The sequence below is a fragment of the Rhinolophus ferrumequinum genome, chromosome 19 (genome assembly GCF_004115265.2).
Source record: "Rhinolophus ferrumequinum isolate MPI-CBG mRhiFer1 chromosome 19, mRhiFer1_v1.p, whole genome shotgun sequence".
Taxonomy (NCBI): Eukaryota; Metazoa; Chordata; class Mammalia; order Chiroptera; family Rhinolophidae; genus Rhinolophus; species Rhinolophus ferrumequinum.
This window is the reverse complement of record NC_046302.1, coordinates 54,488,048-54,508,697: the sequence shown is the minus strand read 5'-3', so window position 1 is coordinate 54,508,697 and position 20,650 is coordinate 54,488,048. Positions and strand designations below refer to the sequence as shown.

The window sequence follows — 20,650 nt, the reverse complement described above, 5'->3', positions numbered from 1 at the left end:
GTTAATAGAATTGGAGAAAAACACATACTTTTCACTTTGAGCAGTTCTTAGCATAATATTAGTTATAACATGAAGTGTTACAGGCCTTTTAGGCTCAGCCCCACTGAATGTATACTGCCCATTTATTGTGCTGTGTCATAATAATCAAAACTGGCCTACCATTTTTTAATGAGAATATAATTTGCTTAGCTTGTTTTCACTGTATCATTAACGGCCCATTTTAGGAAGTGTCTCAAATAATCTAGGGAGTAAGGTATTCATGCTTTTTAACAGTTTCTGAGATATTGGCCAAAGAATGAGGGGCAGACTTCATGTTTTTTTTTTTTATGATGTATTTTTAATATCTACTAGAAAAATACTACATGCAATAAATTGGATCTGTAGAAATTGCTAACAGTATAAAGTTATTTATCAGCCCACTGTTTCTATATTGGACAGAAAGTATAAGTGGCTGACCAGTTTACAGGTGATAATGATTTTCAAACATAATTGCCCAAAGAAGAGAAAGAAAAATTGTACAAGATACGAGGACTAGTTACTACTTGGTGAAAAAGGTGACGTTTACTATTAATAAATATGTTTCACTTTATTTCACATGCTCTATCAAACAACATCTTCCCTAGCATATAAGTAAATATATATTTCTTATTTCATTAATTTCAAATTGTGGCTGTGGCCAGAACCTATTGATTCATAAATATTTGCAACCTGCATCAATAAATTAGTTCTGAGTGCCTATTATGCATTCAATGAATAAATGAAAGATGTGTTTTCATTCCCCTGTCAGAATAGTAAACCATTGGGTTAAAGTTATTTTGGACTTTTATGCATTTTAAATATAATATCATGTGTACAACAATATTATCAGAAGAAAAACCTGGGGACTTGAAAAATGAATCCCCTTGTGTAAAGTTTCTGTGAAATGTGTGTCCCCCAGGCTGTCCCTGCTGTCAGAAGAGCCTTTATGACTGAGTTGGGTTCCTTCATCCTTCTCTCTTCCAACCTGATATGGAAACTGTGACCCTCCCCTCTCATCTGTCTCGGTCTGGATGGAAGCCCCAGTTGAGTCACTTTCAGAAGAAACCAAAAGATGTCTTTGGTTCATAGCCTGTCACTCCCTCACAATGAAAAAGTCACGCGTATATTAAAGATACAATACAGTTTCTGAAGGGAGAACAATGACTTGCAAAGTATAGAGGCATCTTCAGTCAAAAAGCTACAAGTGCAAGGGAGTTGAACACTTGCCTATGGCCCCTCTGGTTGCTCCAGTGGATTTGATTTTATGACGTTCCAGGAGACTGGTTCAGTAACATTTCATCTTTGGTTTTTGCAGACAATTTGTCTATAGACGATGTATTTTTATTACAATGCACACTGCCTTATGTCAAAGATACTAGGTTATTATAAATTCTCCTATCTGTTCATTTAGCAATTTAGACTTAACTACAATTGTAAGTATAATTGGAGGAGTCTGCTAGAATAAATCTCCAAAAATGTACCATGACATATTTTACAGCATTATTCTCATTGTGATGAGATTGGGTAAAGACGTGGAAGGGAAATTTCTACCTCCCAGACTCTTTCTACGGCCTGAGGTCCGGAATGCACTGGCCCAAGGTCATGCCTGTTCTTTGGTACTCTCTCAGCTGTGCTCATGGGAAATAAGGACAAGCAAATGGTGTTGAAGAACTCATGCAGGTATTGTGTGTCCCACCTAAAACACATGAGAGCAGACTCATCTAATTAGCAGAATCCCTCCTGGACTCGCTGTCTGTGCTTCTGGCACATTAATAAAGCTGAGACACTAACCAGGTCCCTTGGGGGCCTTTCCCCAAAGTCCCTTGCAGAAACTTGTGGTCTCTAAGCAACAGCTCGACCGAGTGAGCCGGGGAGAGGCTTGCTCTGAATATGGCACCACTAGGAGCTGTGCTCTGTGGTCTCAGCTGGGAGTTGCTCTGGTGGGTTTTACTAATGGCATTTCAAAAGCAAATGCCATGTCCTAAAGTAATTCAGAGGTGTCTAACTCCGAACGCTGGGATCTCAAGGCAGGCTGTATCATTGTCAGGAGCCAATCATCTGCTCTTCTGCTGTGTCAGCAAAATTCACAGTGCCGAGCACTGGAGTAATTTTCTTTTTATCCATGAAAGCTTAGGATAATTATTTTTCACAGCCACATTAACTCTTATGATTAGCATCTTGATGGGGTTTTCATACTTATCTGAGAGATGCGGGTTGTCAAGGTAGTTGCTATAATTGCGGATTTATCAAGGAGACACCCAGAACCATTTAATTCTGTAGTAATTCTCTGGAATGAACTGTCGACCTGCATTCAAGCTAAGGATAGGGATGAAAAAATATCTTATCACAGATCAGCAAAACAGGCTCCCTTTCAACAGACTAACTTTGACAGTTCAAAAAAATGTTGCTTTTAGAAAAAAAAAATCAGGTTTTCATCTTACATGACCTGGGCTCACTGCTGTTTGAAGGCCGCTGGGGATATTTGTCAGCTGACCATCTAGGCACGTGGCATCAGATAATGTGTGCAAAATCATCTTTATTTTTACTCACATGAACTCCAAAACTGAAGGCAAAACTACCTATGTTGACCCAAATTAGCCAAACTTCCTTAATTCATGTAGAAATCACCACTTTCCTTTAAACCTTGAAGGTTTGCCATTACTGTCAGGGATGAAAAAACTTATGATTAATCCGTTTCCTCACGAGCCCAGCCAGCCCATGTCCAGGAAGGAAAGCAAAGCCCGGCAAATCCTGGTTGCACATAAACGACAAAGCCCTGTTGGCTCTCTGAGGACAGCATGTGTGCAATTTTAAATGACATCTACAACCCCTGCGTGTTGTCCCCGTGACTGCAAAATAGATCGGTTCTTCTTAAGGGTATTTTTCTCTTAACTGTCTTAGAGCCTTCTTTTTCTCGGGATTAAATGGAAGCCGTCTGGTGAGCACACCCAGTCTTCCCCATGTAGCTCAGCAGGATGGCCAAAGGGAGAAACATTATCAACACAAGGGCATCCTAACCAGAAAGACAGACAGGTGATGTGACAGAGAGGTGTGGGACAGCTAGACCAGTTCTTCTGCTTCCCAAGTGTGCCCCTTCTCCCATTCTCACACTTGTCACAGGAGCAGACTTGACTATATAAATACTTTTGCTAATAAGAAGCTTTTTTTTTTTTACAGCACTATTTTAAAAATAGCTATTCAACATAACAATCTTAATTTTAATGCACCAAATTACAATTTTGACAATTTAAGTGAGCATATCCTGTCACCCTCAGCACACATTTGATATATGAGTTAGATATAGATGGATATAGCGATATCCATATCTATATTTGTGTACACACACACACACACACACACACACACACACACATTGAGCTACATGGCCCTGCCTAATAGTGTGTTCTAAATTTCGCGTTCCTTTAATTTCCACTGGGTTATTTATATGGAGCTTTTCGATGCCATTTGTGGAGCTTACTACATTTGATCCTGCCAAAGCCTTACAGGCACACAGCTTGTGGTGGATCACCTCATGTCTAGGACCAACCCTGCCATCAGCCAGAGGCCTGAGCCATGAGCACAGGGGTTATGCCCACCACCCAGGGGTTATGGCCCATGTGGGCACCTGTCACAGTGCCCCGGCTACTGCTACCGTTGGACCGAAAGAATGTTATTTAAATGACTGCTCATACGATTTGGATTCTATTTTTGTAAAACATAGATTTCCCCCCAAGAAACTCAATAAGTAAAGGACTTAGCCACGGAATCAAGGAAGCAGAACTCCAGTTTTTAACCTTCCACTGGGATTGGGGCGAGACCCGACCCATTTCAACTTTTACTGCAATCGGTCTTCTAGGAGGCAGAGGGTGCAATGACCCTATTAGCAGGTCCAGGACAGACTGTCTCTCTAGTCAGCAGTGGCCCTCTCTGTGTCATTGAATGAGGCTGGAGCTGTAGCTGAATCCATAGCTGCTGGACCGGGACAAAGATTGCTGCGTCTCTTCACTCTGCTCCGAGGCATAGCTGGGAAAGGTCTGTGCACGCGACATCTTTGCCGAACCAAACCCGTGACCTGGAGAGAAAGGCAGGAAGGAGAGCTCTACTTAAAAACAGATTCAGAAAAGCAAAAGGACATATTGAGACAACAAACAAAGAATAAGCCCTCCTAGCTTCTGTATTTGAGCTCCAGGTGAGTAGGTAAAAATGGAGAAACCTGGGGCCTTATTCCTTGCTGAGTTAAAAATGTTTCCTTCTGGGCTCAACATTTTCCTCAGAGGTGTCATGTCAAAAATTCTGGATGCCAGAGAGCTAGGTAAATTCTCTAAGGAACTCAAACTCCTACTATCCTTCAGCTTTGGAAACAAAAGCAGACAAGCTTTTCAAAAAGATGTTGTTTCTGATAGAGAGCCTGTGAGTTTCTTTCTTTTCTTTTATATCACTGTCAGCCCACAAAAGCAAATTACACACTTTCTCAAAACCTTTTCAAGTAGGCAAGCCACACTTTATCCTAACCATCAATTATCAGGAAAGGCTTTCACAATGAGAGCGTTCGAGGCCTTGGGTTATCCTAGCAGATCTGTAAGTAACTGAATCCATTCATGATATAGTTAACCCAAATGGTAAACCTTTATATTTACTAAAATAGCCCAAATGTTAAGTCTTTCAGAAAATACATTTTAAGAAAATTCTATCAATGCTTTTTAAGGATATGTTTATCCTGTTTATATTAAACAATTTATATCAAACAGTTTCTCATTTAGAGTCCTTTTGTTTTGAGATCACATGGAAACTGGTGATCACACCCAGTCTTCTCCGTGTGGTTCAGTGGGATGGCCAAAGGGAGAAATATGGTCAACACAAGGGAATTACCAAAGCCCTGGGATGAGAAATTAGTTCAACACACATAAAACCAGAAGTGATTACTGAAAATCTTGTCAGCATGCTAAAAATGTAGGGAGAAAGTGCGTATGCTAAGGCTTCAGATGAACTTTCTCCCCATGCTTCTTGTTAATAATTCTTCATAGTTGAGAATGGGAATTATCTAATAGGTGAGCTTAGTGGGGAGAGAAGAAGAACAGATCCTGTGAGCTCTGCCCGTTCAGAGTGTGTATTCAACCCAAAGGAAGAGCTGTATTGAGCTTGACTGGTATTTTTCCTGGTCTCTGTGGCGAAGCCCCCTGGGAAGACAATCTGTTACACAGAAACACTGGACATCTCGCCAGGCCCTCTGGTGGTGCTGTCCTTTGCAAGGTTGCACGCTTAAAGCCATTTCATTGTCAGGAGTGCTTGGTGACTTGGAACATATCCTTGCAATGTCTGAAACTTGGGATTCAGGGAGGAAATGCAAATAAACTGGGTAATCAAAAACTAATTCAACTAGCAGAGCCCCTTAATGTTAAAAACTCATGTGAGCAATATCTTGTTTTCTAACTGAAAATCATTTTTGATTCACTGTTGGCTTGGTTCTCTTGTTGATTGAGACTCAACACGAGCAGATCAGGGAGCAGAAAGACGTGGGCACTTCCTCCTCGTGCCCTCTGCTCTCCTGTGGTTCTGCCACCCAGCCTCCTCCTGAGCTTCCAGACCTTTCTGCTCCCTTCTCTCCCTCTCCCAAGGCCCCCGATCCCAATTTGCTCCTTCAGACCGGAGGGCGGCAATGCGTGCTGCTGTTACCCTTCTTTCGCAAATCCTTATTGGTTATGTAACTGGCCACAGCTCTTTCAATTGTCCACTAAATTCTCTTAAAATCTGGGAATAGGCAGAAGACTGGAGAAGTCAGAGGGGAGGTTCGGCGTGGGAACTCAGGCGCTCACACACCACATGCCTCCTCTGCTGTGTAATAGGTGTCACTAACCTTGAGATACGTACTTCGTCTCTGGGTTTCTCAGTTTCCTTATTTGCAGATTCTGGATGACATTAATGGTATTACACGGCTCTTTTGAGTATGACATCAATGTGTATAAGTTGAATTCATACATGTTAAGTGCTATTACCATAGTAAGAGATCGGCTGTCACCACAGACTCCAGTGGGGTCATCCATATGGGGTGGTCGGTGCAAGCCTGCCTACGGAGGCGGCATTTTGACCTGATGTTTATGTGACAAGGTTGTGATACACTAATTGGACATGGGAAAAATCACGTAAAATTTTTAACCATTTTGCCTGTTTAATTTACCATTGACTTGTTAAATGATAAGCCAGAGTTCCTTTAAGTGGAGATACTGGCATTTATAAGCATAAATCAGGTGGAAATTCTAATAGTAAGACCACGATCGTGTCCTTGGTCTTATCCTGTTATTTTTTTTTAAAAATCAAGAAATTATCTGAAAGAGAGCAATGCTGAAGCACACCTTTAATTCGTGTTCCTTGCGGGCTAAAAGCTAAGGTTTAAGTTGCAAATTCAGAAGAGTCTTTGCCTGTGCACACAGTCTATTTTTACCCTAGAATCTTGGGTGTCAAAGGTGAATCGTGCAACTAATATTTTCCAAACATCTGCTAAAACAATGAAAACTCCACAGTGGAGACAGAGTAATGGAAAGTATGATCCCTGACTTTATAGGGTTCACAAGCTGCTTTGGGAATGACCAGCAGACAAGGATAGACAACGATAAATATTAAATGAAGAGTCCACACAGCCTATGCGATGCAGGGTCAGAGCAGGACACCAACGGAGCTTAGAAGAGCCAGTTATAGATCTGTACATGTCAGTTCGCTCTACAGTGTGTGCAAACACCACTAGCAGCACCACCATGGAATTCTGAAGCACACTGACTTGAGTTCTTTCCAGAGCTACCATCCCTCTGTGTGCTTCATTTTCCTGCATGGAGAGAACAGATTTTCCTGAAGTGTTTTGAAGATGAAATGAAACACATATAGGAAGACACGTGGGATGGTAGGTACACAATAAATGTTAGGTTTCTTCCTTCTTTCTATACAGAATGGGTCTGCATTCTTATCGTTCTTTTTGTTCAACGTCTATACTTCCTCCATCATCTCAGTGTGCTCTCCCTCACCATGACAGGTTTTGAATGTTATTTCTCTTTCAGGGTCAACATTGCTTTCTTCATCTCCTCCAAGAACAATTTCTAGTCTAATTGGAAATTAAATTATGATTTTCCTTACCTCAATCACTTCTTTACAGACAATTCACAAGTGATGCTATTTAATGTTTATCACAAAAATAACATACTTCAATCAGAACTGTATATATGAAGGCTTAACAAATACTGTTTGATTTTGACAACAATAAGTATGAGAATAAAGAGAGAAATAATTAAGATTTTTCTCAACATTCATTTGAATTATGCCCTTAGGCCCTGTTGATGAAAACAAAACAAAATACAGAAATCAACTTTGTGGCTTAAATGAAAAACTTGATAGAACAGACCTGTTCACTCCACTGAACAGAGACTCTATTTAAGTGCTTCCTAAACTTTTGCTTCAGCTCCCCTGCTAAGGGCAGATAAGGTGACAACAAATTTGTTAACAGCTATTAGTCTATCTTAAAAGTCTTTTTGCATTTTGGTTTCTACTTCATTGTATACTCATGTTTGTTTTAATAGAAAACACTTCCTACCCATATATTCAGGTAACACCGGCAATCTGGGAAAACAGCACATCACATTTACCTGGCGGTTTGAAGCATACTCTGAAATGCCACTTCATACGATCCCCTCACCCTGTCTTCCCAAACTGAGAAATATAGTTCTACTCCATAAAGAAGGAAATATATTAGATATAGAGATGTTTCAAACATTTGCATTATTCTAACAGAAACATGACTCCTCCCAATTCTGGAGACTTAAGCATACCACATGATGAGAAAGGTGAAGTCACTCCTGCTGTAAAGGAGAACCTTCGCTGCTGCAGCACAAAAGATGCAAACCAGCAATAAACTAGGAAGAACACAAATGCAGTAGAAAAATAACAACCACATCGGAAGGCCTGACCAGCGTTCACATCACATCTGGGAAAAAAGATGGAGAAGGACAGCACCTTCCTAAGGGCCTGTCCTTCCCCGGGAATTTAGAAATCCGCTGCTGCCAGGGCAGTCAGCAGTCACCACTGCTCATTTCCTTCCGGCGAGCCTCTGGTTTTCTATGCTTCCCTACGTCTATTGTGTTTTTTACATAGACTATAAAGGAACTTGTTTCTCTAGGAAGTCAGAAGGATCCTGAAGCATAAAACTTGTGGTTATCAATTGGTGAGAAGCAATGGTCTCAGTAAGGTGACTTGAGTTGAATTTTGTGTTTTATTACTTCGTTAGAATCTGGGGGAGAGGAAAAGTGCTGCCCCTTTAAATAATAAAACAAAACTTTAAAAATCAAAGCAGAGAAAAAAAATGAAACAGTTGCTTCATGAGGGAGGGGCCTAGAAAGACACAGAGGAGATGCTGCCTCTCGTTCACCCGGGGTTTCTGGCCAGCAGGGGGAAATGGGGAGGCAGAGGGCAGACCAGGCCGGGACGCTGGAGGTTGGAATGGAACAACAAATGGGGTGTGAACTGAGGTCTCTAAGGGCTCTCACTGCAGTGACTCAGGGGCCACAAGGTTTCTGTGTGTAGAAGTGACCTGGGCTGTCTACAGTATCTCGGTAATAAGCTACTGTATGTTAGTTTTGCCTAGAGATGCCAAGGACACGTCGTCAGCATCTCTTCTGTAAGCTGCACTATTTGATTTCACTCAATTCATTTTCATTACAGCTCAGACCAGACTGTTTTGGTTTGATCTCTGTGCTCTCCTAGGGGGTGCTTCTGAAATTCCTGTGCACATTCCAGGGTCCCAGTAGCTTCATGACCCGTGGATAGATTTGTTGGGGTTATGGAGGCTCAGATTCAGCCCATTTCAGCCAATGAGGAGTAAAGACCACGGGTTTCAACCCATAAAGAAAGTGATTTGGCAAGGCGTTGATATAATAACCACTGTTCACTGAGTACATTTTCATGCAGACCTTATGCTAAGTACCTTAGAAATATTGTTTTTAAAAGTCCTCATATCAATTCCACCAGGCGAGGTTATATGTCCTCATTTTACATGAGGAAAAAACCAAAATCGAATTCTCCAGGTGTTTAATGACTTGCCAAGCTGTTAAGTGGTAGAACAGAGTCGACCTAGGTCTGCGGGAAACCGAAGCCAAAGCACTGCCCCTGATGAATTGCTACATTTCCTTGTAGAAGGGCTTACACATCTGTCTTACTTCAGGAATCGTAAAGTACATCCGCATTTATACACACATAGCTTCGGAGGAGAAGAAATAACTGTTTTCACAACCCAGTTCCTAAAAGCTTGATTGACGTCCCTCTAAAGTGGTGAAGTATATTGGCAAAGGACCAAACAATTCACGCAGCTAAAACTGTCTCAGGCAGCTCGGGCTGTGTAACAAAGCACCACAGGCTGGGGGCTTAAATGCCACTTGAGTATTTTCTCATCGTTCTGGAGGCCAAAAGTCCAAGATCAATACTAGCAGGTCGGTTTCTGGTGAGAGTGTTCTCCTTGGCTTGCAAATGCTGACCTCTGGCTGTGTCCTCACTCTGTGTGCTCTCCAGGGGTCTCTAGAGCTTCTTATAAGGGCACTAATTCTATTGAATCCAGGCCCCACCCAGATGACCTCCTTTAACCCTAATCACCTCTTTAAAGGACCCATCTCCAAATAAGTCACATTGGGGTTTAAGGTTCCAACCTGTGAATTTTGGGGTTGACACAATTCAGTCCATAGCAAGCGATGAAAAATAAAAGGGATTAGGAGATGTTAAGTAATACAGGTGATGCTTTTTCTCTTGCTGGAGATGATTATTTTCTTGACCTTTTCTTGGGGAGATAGTTGCACTTGTTGGTAAAATTATATAATTTGGTTTAAGATTACATAAAATGATTAAATATGATGTGTAACTTTTTTATCCTTCAAATTGTCAAAAAAGAATTAAAAATTTCATCGTTGTTTCATGCTATTAAGTTTTTGATACAAACTGTCAATTTTCATTGCACTCTTTTATATTCCCTCCTACAGAGTATAAAAGTACTTTCTTTCTCAACATTAGATAGATCTGGGTATTAGTAGATGAAAAATTTGTTTTCAAAGTTGAAGGATGGAAAATTGCATCTCGTTGTTTAGTCAATATCCTTTTGCTACATAAAGTGTGTAATTTCTTTGGTGGTCAAATCTGCCTTTGTGTTTTCTGGGTTTTGTGTCTTGATAATAAGTTTTTCCTCATTACAAGATTATTAAAATATTTTCTTATAAGTTCTTTTCATTTTTTTCCCCCATAAATTTCCTCAGTTATCTTCAGCTCTTTAAATCCCTGGGAACCTCTGCTGGGTGACGCCCTCGGGTAAGCACCCTGTCCTGTGCAATGGTTAGTAGTGTCAGCTCTGAAGGAAGACTGCTAGGTTTGAGTTCCAGCTGCTCCTCCTACTGTAGGGTGACACCCGGAAAGTCACTTAATAGCTCTGTTCCTTAAGTTCCTCAAGTGTACAACGACAATCATAACAGATTCTACTAATAGAATCATATATTCAATGAGTTCATTGATAGTAATGTAGTCTAACAATACATGACATTAGTGTTAGTATAATTCAGTATTAATACCCGGAGCAGGGTATTCTATTGTGGGACACACACACACACACACACACACACACACACACGCCCCTCATTCACTCATTTAATCTTCACAACTGCTACTGAGGTAAACAATTTGTTTGCACTAGTGCCTGGCATCCATCCTTTTTCACCTGTTTTTGTCCTCTCGGGAATTTTTGGGAACTACTCTTTGTTACTAGTATTATGAGCTGCACGATGACATAGCTTGGTGTATATTTTCAAGGATTTTATGAGAATTTTTCAATCAAGAAATTAAGGTATCCCCTTTCTGGGAAACAATTCTGAAGTATTATAATTTTTTGTTAATTATTTCCCTTCCACCATTTTTTTTTCTGTGTGTTTTCCCTGTCTCTCTCTCTTCCACCTCTGTTCTCTTTTTCTAGACCATCTATTATTTATATGGTTCAGTGCTGTACTGATCTTATTATTTCCCAATCTTTTCTATTTTTACTCTCTTTTTTGCTACTTTACTTTGTGGGAGATTTGAGATTTGCTTAACCTATCTTCCAAGCTTATTAAATTATAAAAAAAGAAATTTACAGCTCTAATTTTAATTTGCAAAAACTTCTCTCTTTTCCCTTCCCTCCCTTGTTCTCCTTTCTTTAATATACAGTCATACATTTAGTATTATTCATAGTGGCACTTTCACCCCTAAAACTATGAACTAATTTGCTTAGTTTATAAGGGGTCATGTCACGTTTTTTTTAATTATATCTTCGAAAATTAGCAAGTCTTGAATGAGAAATATCCACTCGTATTATTAAATTTTATGTAGTACCCAGCCTACAGGTATAAAGAGATTGGTGGATTAGCAACAACACCCTAACACAGAAAAATATCAGAGACAATGTAGATGAAAATATTTTAATTTGCCTTAAAGATGGTTTAATTTCATTCATACAGAATTACATGTAATACTAATTTCATAAACTCTCTAGAGTAAAAATAGTGTTATATGTAGTATTCTGGTTGATATAGCATTCATTTATTCCTCTTACCGGCATTTAATTTCTCTTGTATTCTAATTACCTACTGGGATATTAATTTTCTACAACTGTGATTTCTTTGTAACACTTAGTGGAACTCCTCACTATTATCGGAATTCATTTGAATAATTGTGGAGTTTATAAGCACTCTGTGGCAGCCAATAAAACGGTAAATATTGAAATGAAATAATCTAAGTCGAAACGTAATATGGGGAGTAGAGCATACATGAAATGAAACTTCACTAATGTTGATCCATAGGAAGGTTGGGGAAATGTTATATAATGAAAAATTCAGATACGTAGTTTTTGAACTATAAATATTTCATTGCTATTTTCAAGGACTCAGTGATAACATTTTGAATGCTATGTTAACCAAAACAGAAATATGTATTAATATATCTTTGTTTCCATTTCTGGACATATTATTTGTCGATAGTTTTACCAATCAAAGACTATTTAAGTCATGAAGTAGAGAACTCCCCGTCCAGTATTCCCATAACTACAATCTGAGGTATTTTAACAAATTTACTGAAAAGTCACATTAATCTCCTACAAACCAATAACAAGAATACATATACTAAATGGATTGTCCTTAAGATGATGTCTTAAGGAGAAAATGGAAAGTTTTACTTGCTATAATTCTTCTCTATAAAATTTAAACTGATGCAAAGAAACACTTTTCCATGAGAACAAGATTTCCCTACATAATATGTACTTAGAGATTTGAATTACAATAGAAATGTTACAGCAAAACGTATGGAATGTTACATAAGTTTACACAGGAAGAAGTTTGCAAAAAGCTTAGACTAACTATGAGGAACATAACGAAATTGTTTAAAATTTACTATGGTTTTCATATAATGCAGCACAATTTTATTCTTCAGTCAATTCAAGGCTAAGCAGGCATTTAGTCTGAGGATTTCTGAAATGAGTTTGAGGATATGAGTCAAAAAAATTGCTTAGCCCTTGATAACGATTTGATTTTTCATCTCATTCTCTGTAGAAGTTTGCCTAGAGCGGTTTCTTCTAATTAGGTTGATTTCTCAGAGATCTGTGAAAGTATTCTGATAATCACAAACAAAATTTTGTCTTCTTATACTTGTAAATATTTCTTTTGTTAGCATAAGACCCCAATGCCCAAATGGGCATGGATTTTAAACTCTTTGTGTCTCACCATTATGGAGCAGGCCCTCATGATACTAATAATGAAATATAAAAATCCAAACGGTGAGTGGTAGCAGATGAGATTGGGATATGGACAGGGGACACGTTATGGAGAGTTTGTTATAGACTACGAAACAGATTGGATATTTTTCCAAGTAGGTTGACAGGAAGCTTTTGAATGATTTTAAGGTGAGCGATTGGGTCAGATTTGGATCAGCTCATTCTAGGGGGACTGCAGAGTAGCTGTTCTCAATCCTTTTTCCACCATAATACATCTGATGGATAAAATTTAGCCCCAGATGGAACAATTTATCATGGAAGGCGATTTCAATGATAAAAAGATGCCTCTGGGTTTATGTGCGTTTCCTAGGGTTTATTTATAATTCTCCATTTTCTCCAACAAATCAGTATTCCTCCAGGTCCAAGAGGAGAGCTGAAAATTGCTGGTTCTGATCTTGATAAAAATGAGGCCAGAGGAGTCAGGTGTGGTGGGGAGTTGAAGAAGTTCATTCTCCTTGAGAAAGCTCTCCCAGTATTAGTATAATTAAATTCAATAGTCTAAGTTCTGAACTATACAATCAATAAACTGCAGTAATTTCAGGACCTGGAAATCTGAAACCTAGACAATTTTCTGGTTAGTAGCCTTTCCTGAAGAGTAGACACTGCAGTGTGTCTCTATTAGTATTATAAACATCCAGATAAATAAAGAACGAGATCTGAGGAGTCACAAAAAAGGAGTCAAAGTGCATAGGACAACGGAGGGATTCTGTTGATGTTTCTTAGGTTTTATGAGAAACTGCTGCAAAAAATCGAAATTACTTTTCTAGGCAGGTTGAGAAACCCTTGGTAGGTATTGTATTATCATTGTACCCAGCAGGCAGCAATAAAAGTCATCATCTTAACCCCGTGTTAGTTTTCAATTTTTAACGGATTATTTTTATTTTACTCTCACTGCGTCGGAGGCTGAGATATATTTTTTATTAGTTATTTTTCATATTAAGCACGTCAAAAGGCTAAAAAAAAGTCTGTTTGGAATATGTAATTGCCATTTTACAATGTCATGTTACCTGTACTGATTTCACTGAAAACCAGCCAGACAGGGAAGGGACGGGGAGCAGAGACGCTAAGGCCAGTCCTAGCGCTCACCAGATGACTGACTTTGGGTCAGATGTGGTCGTACACCGAGTAGCAGAGTGCCTGGCTCAGGATGGTACTGAGCATCAACATGTATTGAGCACTAACAATGTACCAGGAAGTTTCCCTTCTGCTGATTTATTTAATCAGGTAGCCTTCCAGGGTTGGTGCTCTCATAACTGCAGAAGCAGCTCACAGGGCTCTATGCTGATTAATGAGATACTGAGCTGCTTTTCAGAGACAGCAGACCAACGCCACAAGTCATGCAGCCGAAACAGGCACCCAGGAGAGAAATGTGACCTCCAGCTGTACTTAAACTAAAGTCCCACTCATCCCACCCCCACAGAACCAAAGGACTAGGGCATAACTGGGATGTAACTGGAACACAGAACCCTTTCAGTGGCCAAGGTTCCCCTCCCCAGAAAGACCCGGGGCTGATGCCCCTTTACCATCGATGGCCGAGTTCCAAGGTCCTCCAGTAAAAACTTCCCCACCAGCACTTCTGCCTACTTGTTCCCTGTAACCCTTTAAAAGCCCCTTATCCTAGTCTAGCGAGCAAGATGGACCATTAGGTCTCCCATCTTCTTGGCTGGCGCCTTCTCCATCGATAAACCTTTCTTTACTCCAAACTCAGACGTTTTGAGTTTGGGCCTTTTGAAGCATCAGGCACGTGAACTTGGGATTCGGTGCCAGTTTCACTCTGACTCTGAGGTGCACAGATGCTGACATGGGGACTCAGCAAGATACCTGGCTTTTCACTGACCCCAGAAGGTTAACTCGACCATGGCTCAGAACGACGATCAGGAGAAGGGCATGTTTTGCCAACAGAAACACATTTTAGAGGCAAAGCTGCAAGCAGTCGTCATCATTTTTCTTTCTTTTCATTCCATACAGTTTTCTTGAGTTTCAGAAAACACAGGGTAATCTGAATTATTTGTATTTCCTATTACTTGACTAGGAGAATGTGGAAATTCACCATTTTTTTTCAAAGGGTTTCTATCCCTTCAGGTGTTTCACTTCTATATCATAAATGTGAAAGTCAGAAATGTTAGTTTTTATCATTTATTTTTATATTTAACAACCATTTATTAAAATAGAATGCTAAATCTTAGAAAGTTACAAGCTATAAAGTAGCTGAATTGTTTTTGGACTATGTCGATCACAATGAGTTCACCAGTCTTTCTAAATTCACTTTATGTCCACTGCTGCCGTAGAACTTGACTATTTTAATACAAACCATTCATGTTTATATAATTAATAACACTGACTTACTATAAACTGGTAAATCATATAAAGATTAAATTTTTTTCTAAATCTTAACTAAGTCCAAGACAGAAAAGGTTTATGTTTGCTGAAGTCTGTACACCTCTAGGCTGGCACATAAGCCTGTATAATTCAATCAAATTAAAAAGAAACAATTCTGGTACTGGGGAATTTGGTTAGTTCCTTGGAGAAATGTGTTAGTTTATATTCTTATCTGCACTGTACGTGAAAATAAATTCCAGAGAACTTGCAAAGTAAGTGAGAAAAAAAGCAACAAAAAACACTGGAAAACATCTTGAATCGGGAGATTTTTCTAAGTACAAAAGTAGTTGAAGTTAAAGTAAACGGTCATTTGTCATATTTTGACAGAAAGTCTGAAAAAATCAAATCCTGAGTTTAACTCCTCTAGACCTTGGCAGCACTGGGTGACCACCAGGAAAGGATGGTATTGCCGTCTTTTATCAGCTGCTATTATTATTATTATTATTATTATTATTATTACTATTGGGGAATATTGGGGGACAGTGTGTTTCTCCAGGGCCCATCAGCTCCAAGTCATTGTCTTCAATCTAGTTGTGGAGGACGCAGCTCCTGTGGGAATCGAACTGGCGACCCTGTTGTTCAGAGCTCGTGCTCTAACCAACTGAGCCATCCGGCTGCTGCCTTGTCAGCTGCTATTTACATTAACACTTCATCCTGGATTCGCCGAGGACTCATGGCAGTGGTGGTGGGTGGGCTTGAAGTGATCAGAAAACTAATTTTTGTTAAAAATGGTAAAGGAAAGTATATTTTTCCTTAAGACCAGTCAGCCTGATGGAGTACACTTTCCAGTCTCTTTGCTTTGGTCAGAGGCATACATGTATCCTTTCAGGTCGGCAGCACTGCCGTCTAACAGCGGCAACTTTTGATCTTTAGTTACACGTGTTTTGACTTAAAATGCCACTTTTCTGGTAGATAGCCCATTCCGTACATAAATCCAATGAAATGGTAATGAAAGCATCTCTTAGTGGGGAAGCGTGAAGCAACTAGGACAGAACAGGCCTCTTGTGACGCTGGGAGGATGGAGTTATAGAAGGAAGGTAGCAGGGGGATGCTGAGAAAAGAGAAAGGAGAAAGAACTCTGCTTCACAAGCCCTCCCTTCCTCTTCCTCTTAGTTTCCTTTCCTCCTTTTTTGTCTTTCAGAGCACTTTCAAGTAGATTGGAAAAAACCAGTGGTTGGCACCAAAGATGAAATGGGTTTGTTTGGCCATTATCATATATTCAAGTTTTCAGTAATACTGTTTCCTTTTTATAGTTTCAAGTAATTGTGTACATTTTGCAAAACCAAGCTGAGCCGTAAGTCATTGTGAGTAGCCCATGTTAGCAGTTCTGGACTCAGATAGAGTTTGTTGCAATACCGGCTCATTCACTTTCTCGCTAGTACTCATTAAATAACATGACACGTTCCTTAGCCACTCCAGACTTCACTTTTGTCGCCTATAAAATGAGCTTGTGAACCAAACATGTGAGCATTTGATCAGATGGTGTATTTAATGTGTCTAGCACAAAATAGTACATTTAGTAGGTACCCGATAAATCAGGGACTAGTATAACATGAACTGGGTCCCAGGAATTTGGTAGTAGTGTTATATGATTTGGCCCTACAAATAAGCCCTTCTATTTCCATCAATCTGGAGGAAATCAGAAATGTGTTTCTTAGAAAGAAAATTAAAGAGAGAAGTTCAGATGTGTAAGAAATATATTCCTCCCACTTACGAAAGAAATGCCTGGCGGACCAGAGATGGACCCTGAATACTGCTGATACTGCCAGACGTACAGACTTTATGTCACTTAAAACTTGAGCAGAGTTATGACATAAAGGACTTAAATGATTTCAGCAGGTTTAGGAACAAGACTGAGATGACAAAATACTATCTACCTTTTTGAGTTTTTGAAGAGAAACATAAGAAAGTGTTAAAAACACAATTCAGGGTGTGATGGACTTGAGTTCGAATCCCGGCTGTAACTTAAGCCTTAGGTAAAATGATGACAATACTAGTAGCTACCAGTGTTGTGAAGATTAAGTAAAACAATGTAACTAACCCTAAGGATAGGCGAAAGCCCAATATGTTGGATTAGTTCCTTCAGTTTGCTTATTTGATATTTACCTTGATATTGTTTAATTTACTGAACAACTAGGTTCTGATAAATTAAAGAGATCATTTTTCCCCCTAAAAATGGAGGGTGGAGGCAGCTTTGGGGTTCATGACGGGGCAAGCCCAACAACTGGCAATCTGACAGCGGCAGTGTTCTCTATCACCTGTAGACAAAGAATGAGAGGCTCTTAAGATGAATAAAACCTTTGTGCCTCTCCAACGTGGCATTCCTCAATGGAATAAGAGAGCCTGACCAGGAAACCAAAACATGTCTATTAGTGAGAAGCAGTATTTCAAAACTGAACCCATCACTCTTCCCTACCCAATTTCCCTTTCCTTATTTCAGTGAGTGGCACCCATCAACCTAACAGCCATGTCAAAGAACTGCAGCCAGGCTGGTCTCCTTGCTTTTCCATCATCTCCCCTCCAGCCATCACTCATCAGGTCCTATAGTCTCTGCCTCCTTAAAAACTCTTGACTCCATCTATTCTCCTCATGCTCACGACCCCTACATTGAATTTCTCATCAGGTCTATGACTACAGACACCCAACTGGTCTTCCTGCAATCTGTGCTTTGCCTAAATAATTATGCACACCTGGTGGCCGCCCCTCCCCCTCCCCCGGCCCAATACCTTTTGAGGATAAAGGCAAACTCCCTAGCTTAGTAGTTATGGTTCTCAATGGTATGACTTCGGGTTCCTTTAGTTAACCTCCATGTACAAAAACCATCAGTTCCACTCCTTTCCAGTAAAAATCTATGGAAAAACATTGTTTTTGCTTGCAAATACGGTTTCAAGACAAACGTTCCAGCGTTCCCTTCTAATCAGACGGTTACCCTTAAACTCTTTCCTGTCTATATATGTGTACGTGTATTGGAGCTTTCCCTCAGGGTTCTTTGTGATTTGAATTGTGCTGACTTCTCCGTCCTGTGGCATGGTTTTCTTCCTCTGCTTGGAATGTCCACCCTCATACCCATTTGCCCTTCAACTCTTCCTTTGCTTTAAGAAGTCACTTAGGAAGCCTTACACGTTCTTCCACCATCCCACCCAGCCTGCGTCAGGAATCGCTCCACGGTGTTCTCTTAGTACCACCTGCATACGAGTACCTCTATCTTATCTCTTTGCCTGGTGTCGCCTCTGTGAGCGTCTACTGAACTTGAGGAGAGGAAGCTTATTTACTTTTGCATCTTCGGAGCCTTGTAAAATGCCAGGCTCATGGCAGGCACTCAGTAAATATTAATGAATATAACTATGAAAAATGCATTCAGCTCACTCCTCTGTGCACAGATAGAGTAGAACATACAGAGAAATACAGCTATCTTGGGGATTGCCTCGCAGATCTTTGAAGGTCAGTAATTATCTGTTGAATCAAAGTGATTTAATTATGAGGCCTGGTTCTGGCTCATGGGAAAAGGACAACACTTTTTTAAATGGAAATTTAAATAATATAAAGCTAAAAGTGATTATGTAATGTACACTACAGGTATACATATGAGAATAAGGAAATGACTCTTTTAGCTTCATTATACACTGTTCCCAACAAATGTACCAATTTAAAAAGGTTTAAAAGATCTAAACAGATCTGGACTTAGTCAGAAACTGAGGACAAAAGACCTATGTACTGAGAGTTTGTTGGCAGACACTCCTCCACGAGTCTCTTGCATTTCTGCACGTTTTGTGAGCAGAAGCATTGATGGCCTTTGTTCTGGATTATCTTTCCAAGGACATCTGTAGAGCAAACAGATTCAGAAGATGGAGACTGTCTTCCTCTGGAGTACAGGGAAGATTTGTTTGTGCCCAGTACAATAAAGATAATGGCTCCCTTTGGAACAACTGTCAGGCTGGATTTTCGCCCATTATAAAATACTGAGGTTCCCTAAACGTGTGGTTCCTCTCCTATAAAACCACTTGTTTCATGTGCCGGTGTCACCTAACTCTCTATGCATCTCCCTGTAGGATCTGGGGCTCAGGAAACCAACATAAACGCTAGGACTTTGGTTAATGCTATTGCTGTGAGTCATAAAATACTCTTTGTCTCTGATCCAAGCATCTCATGACTTTTCCCAAAACTCATTGAGCTGTGGCAAGCTGACTTGCTAGATTACACATAGGGTGAACTCTTAAATCCTTAACAGTGCTTGACAATGTTAATAAATAGTAATCTTTAATGATTCCGATGCTAAGGGTTGTGCCTTTGGATTTTTGTTGGATTTTACAGTTACTCATCATTTAGGAAGAGTCTGCTAAGTTTCAGTAAAATGCTTCCTTATCTGAAATACACATCATGTCTTAATGAGATAATTTACATGATAGTGACTAATAGGATAGTTTCATAGAGAGAGCTGAATAACTTCATGATATATGAGAAAGAAAGAATAAATATGGGCAATGTTTTCACTAGAGAATAGAACAGTACGTAAGAGGCTTCTTACCATTCAAATTCATGAGACTCAATTCATAATGATTAATCAAAATTAATTTCCAGGAATGACAGTTCAGTCACCTGAGAAGATATGCTGCAAATATTTATTATAAGGCAGATTTAGTTGCTGTCATTCTTTTCATGGGGACAGTCTTTTCTTCAGATGATTTTTTTTTTTTTTTTAACAATAGCATGCTGTCAACATAAAGATAAAATGGGGGAAAAATCAGAGAGCTCATTTGATTTTCACAGGGAAGAAAGAAACATTTATTTTAGGACAAACACAAAGCAGAGAAAATGAATGATTCCTGTGGTTTTAGAATGAAGCTTTTATCCTGTTAGAGCCTTTGTTGAAAACAGTGAAGCATGTTTTAATTCTGAATATGGAAAATTGTTCTCAAAGATTTGCTGCCCCTTAAAATTACTCTACGAGACTATTGCTCCACCACAATAGGGTACTTTAAAGATAGAAAATAAAGAGATTACAGGGCAAATAGCTTACAAGCTGTGCTGGTTAACATTCAGAGGATGATTCCTGGACAATATATCTCTTATCAGAGTTCTTTTGTTAAGATAGTTTCTTTTTGTTCTCCATGACAGTTGAACTGAACTAAGAAGATGCAGTCATGTCAATGTTAGAAGATCCTGTACTGGCTGTTAGAATGCATGATGGAAAGCAGAGAACGGTGGTTCCCACATGAAGTATGGGGACCATGGGGTTTGAGAAGCAAGTTGAATATCAGGCGTACTTGTTCTATTGATAACTGTCAATCACTGACTTTTCTCATGAGTCTAGACCATTTAACGATTATGTGCAATTTTCACAGGATGGTTGACGCTTGATTCTATTGGCAAAAATGTGATAATGTAATAAATGAATGGCCAATGGTTACGTTCTTTTGATGTTTACCAACTTTTGAACGATTTGTC

The 20,650-nt window shown here is 39.6% G+C and overlaps 1 protein-coding gene across 1 annotated transcript in view; it reads right to left on the bottom strand.

Moving 5' to 3' along the window:
- Positions 1-314: 314 nt before the first annotated feature.
- Positions 315-20,650, bottom strand: part of DOK6 (docking protein 6) — a 289,477-nt gene continuing 269,141 nt past the window's right edge. Inside the window, exon 8 of the mRNA XM_033087784.1 lies at positions 315-4,090. Coding sequence (XP_032943675.1) covers positions 3,951-4,090 — 140 coding nt within the window. The 3' untranslated portion in view covers positions 315-3,950. The remainder of the gene's footprint in view (positions 4,091-20,650) is intronic.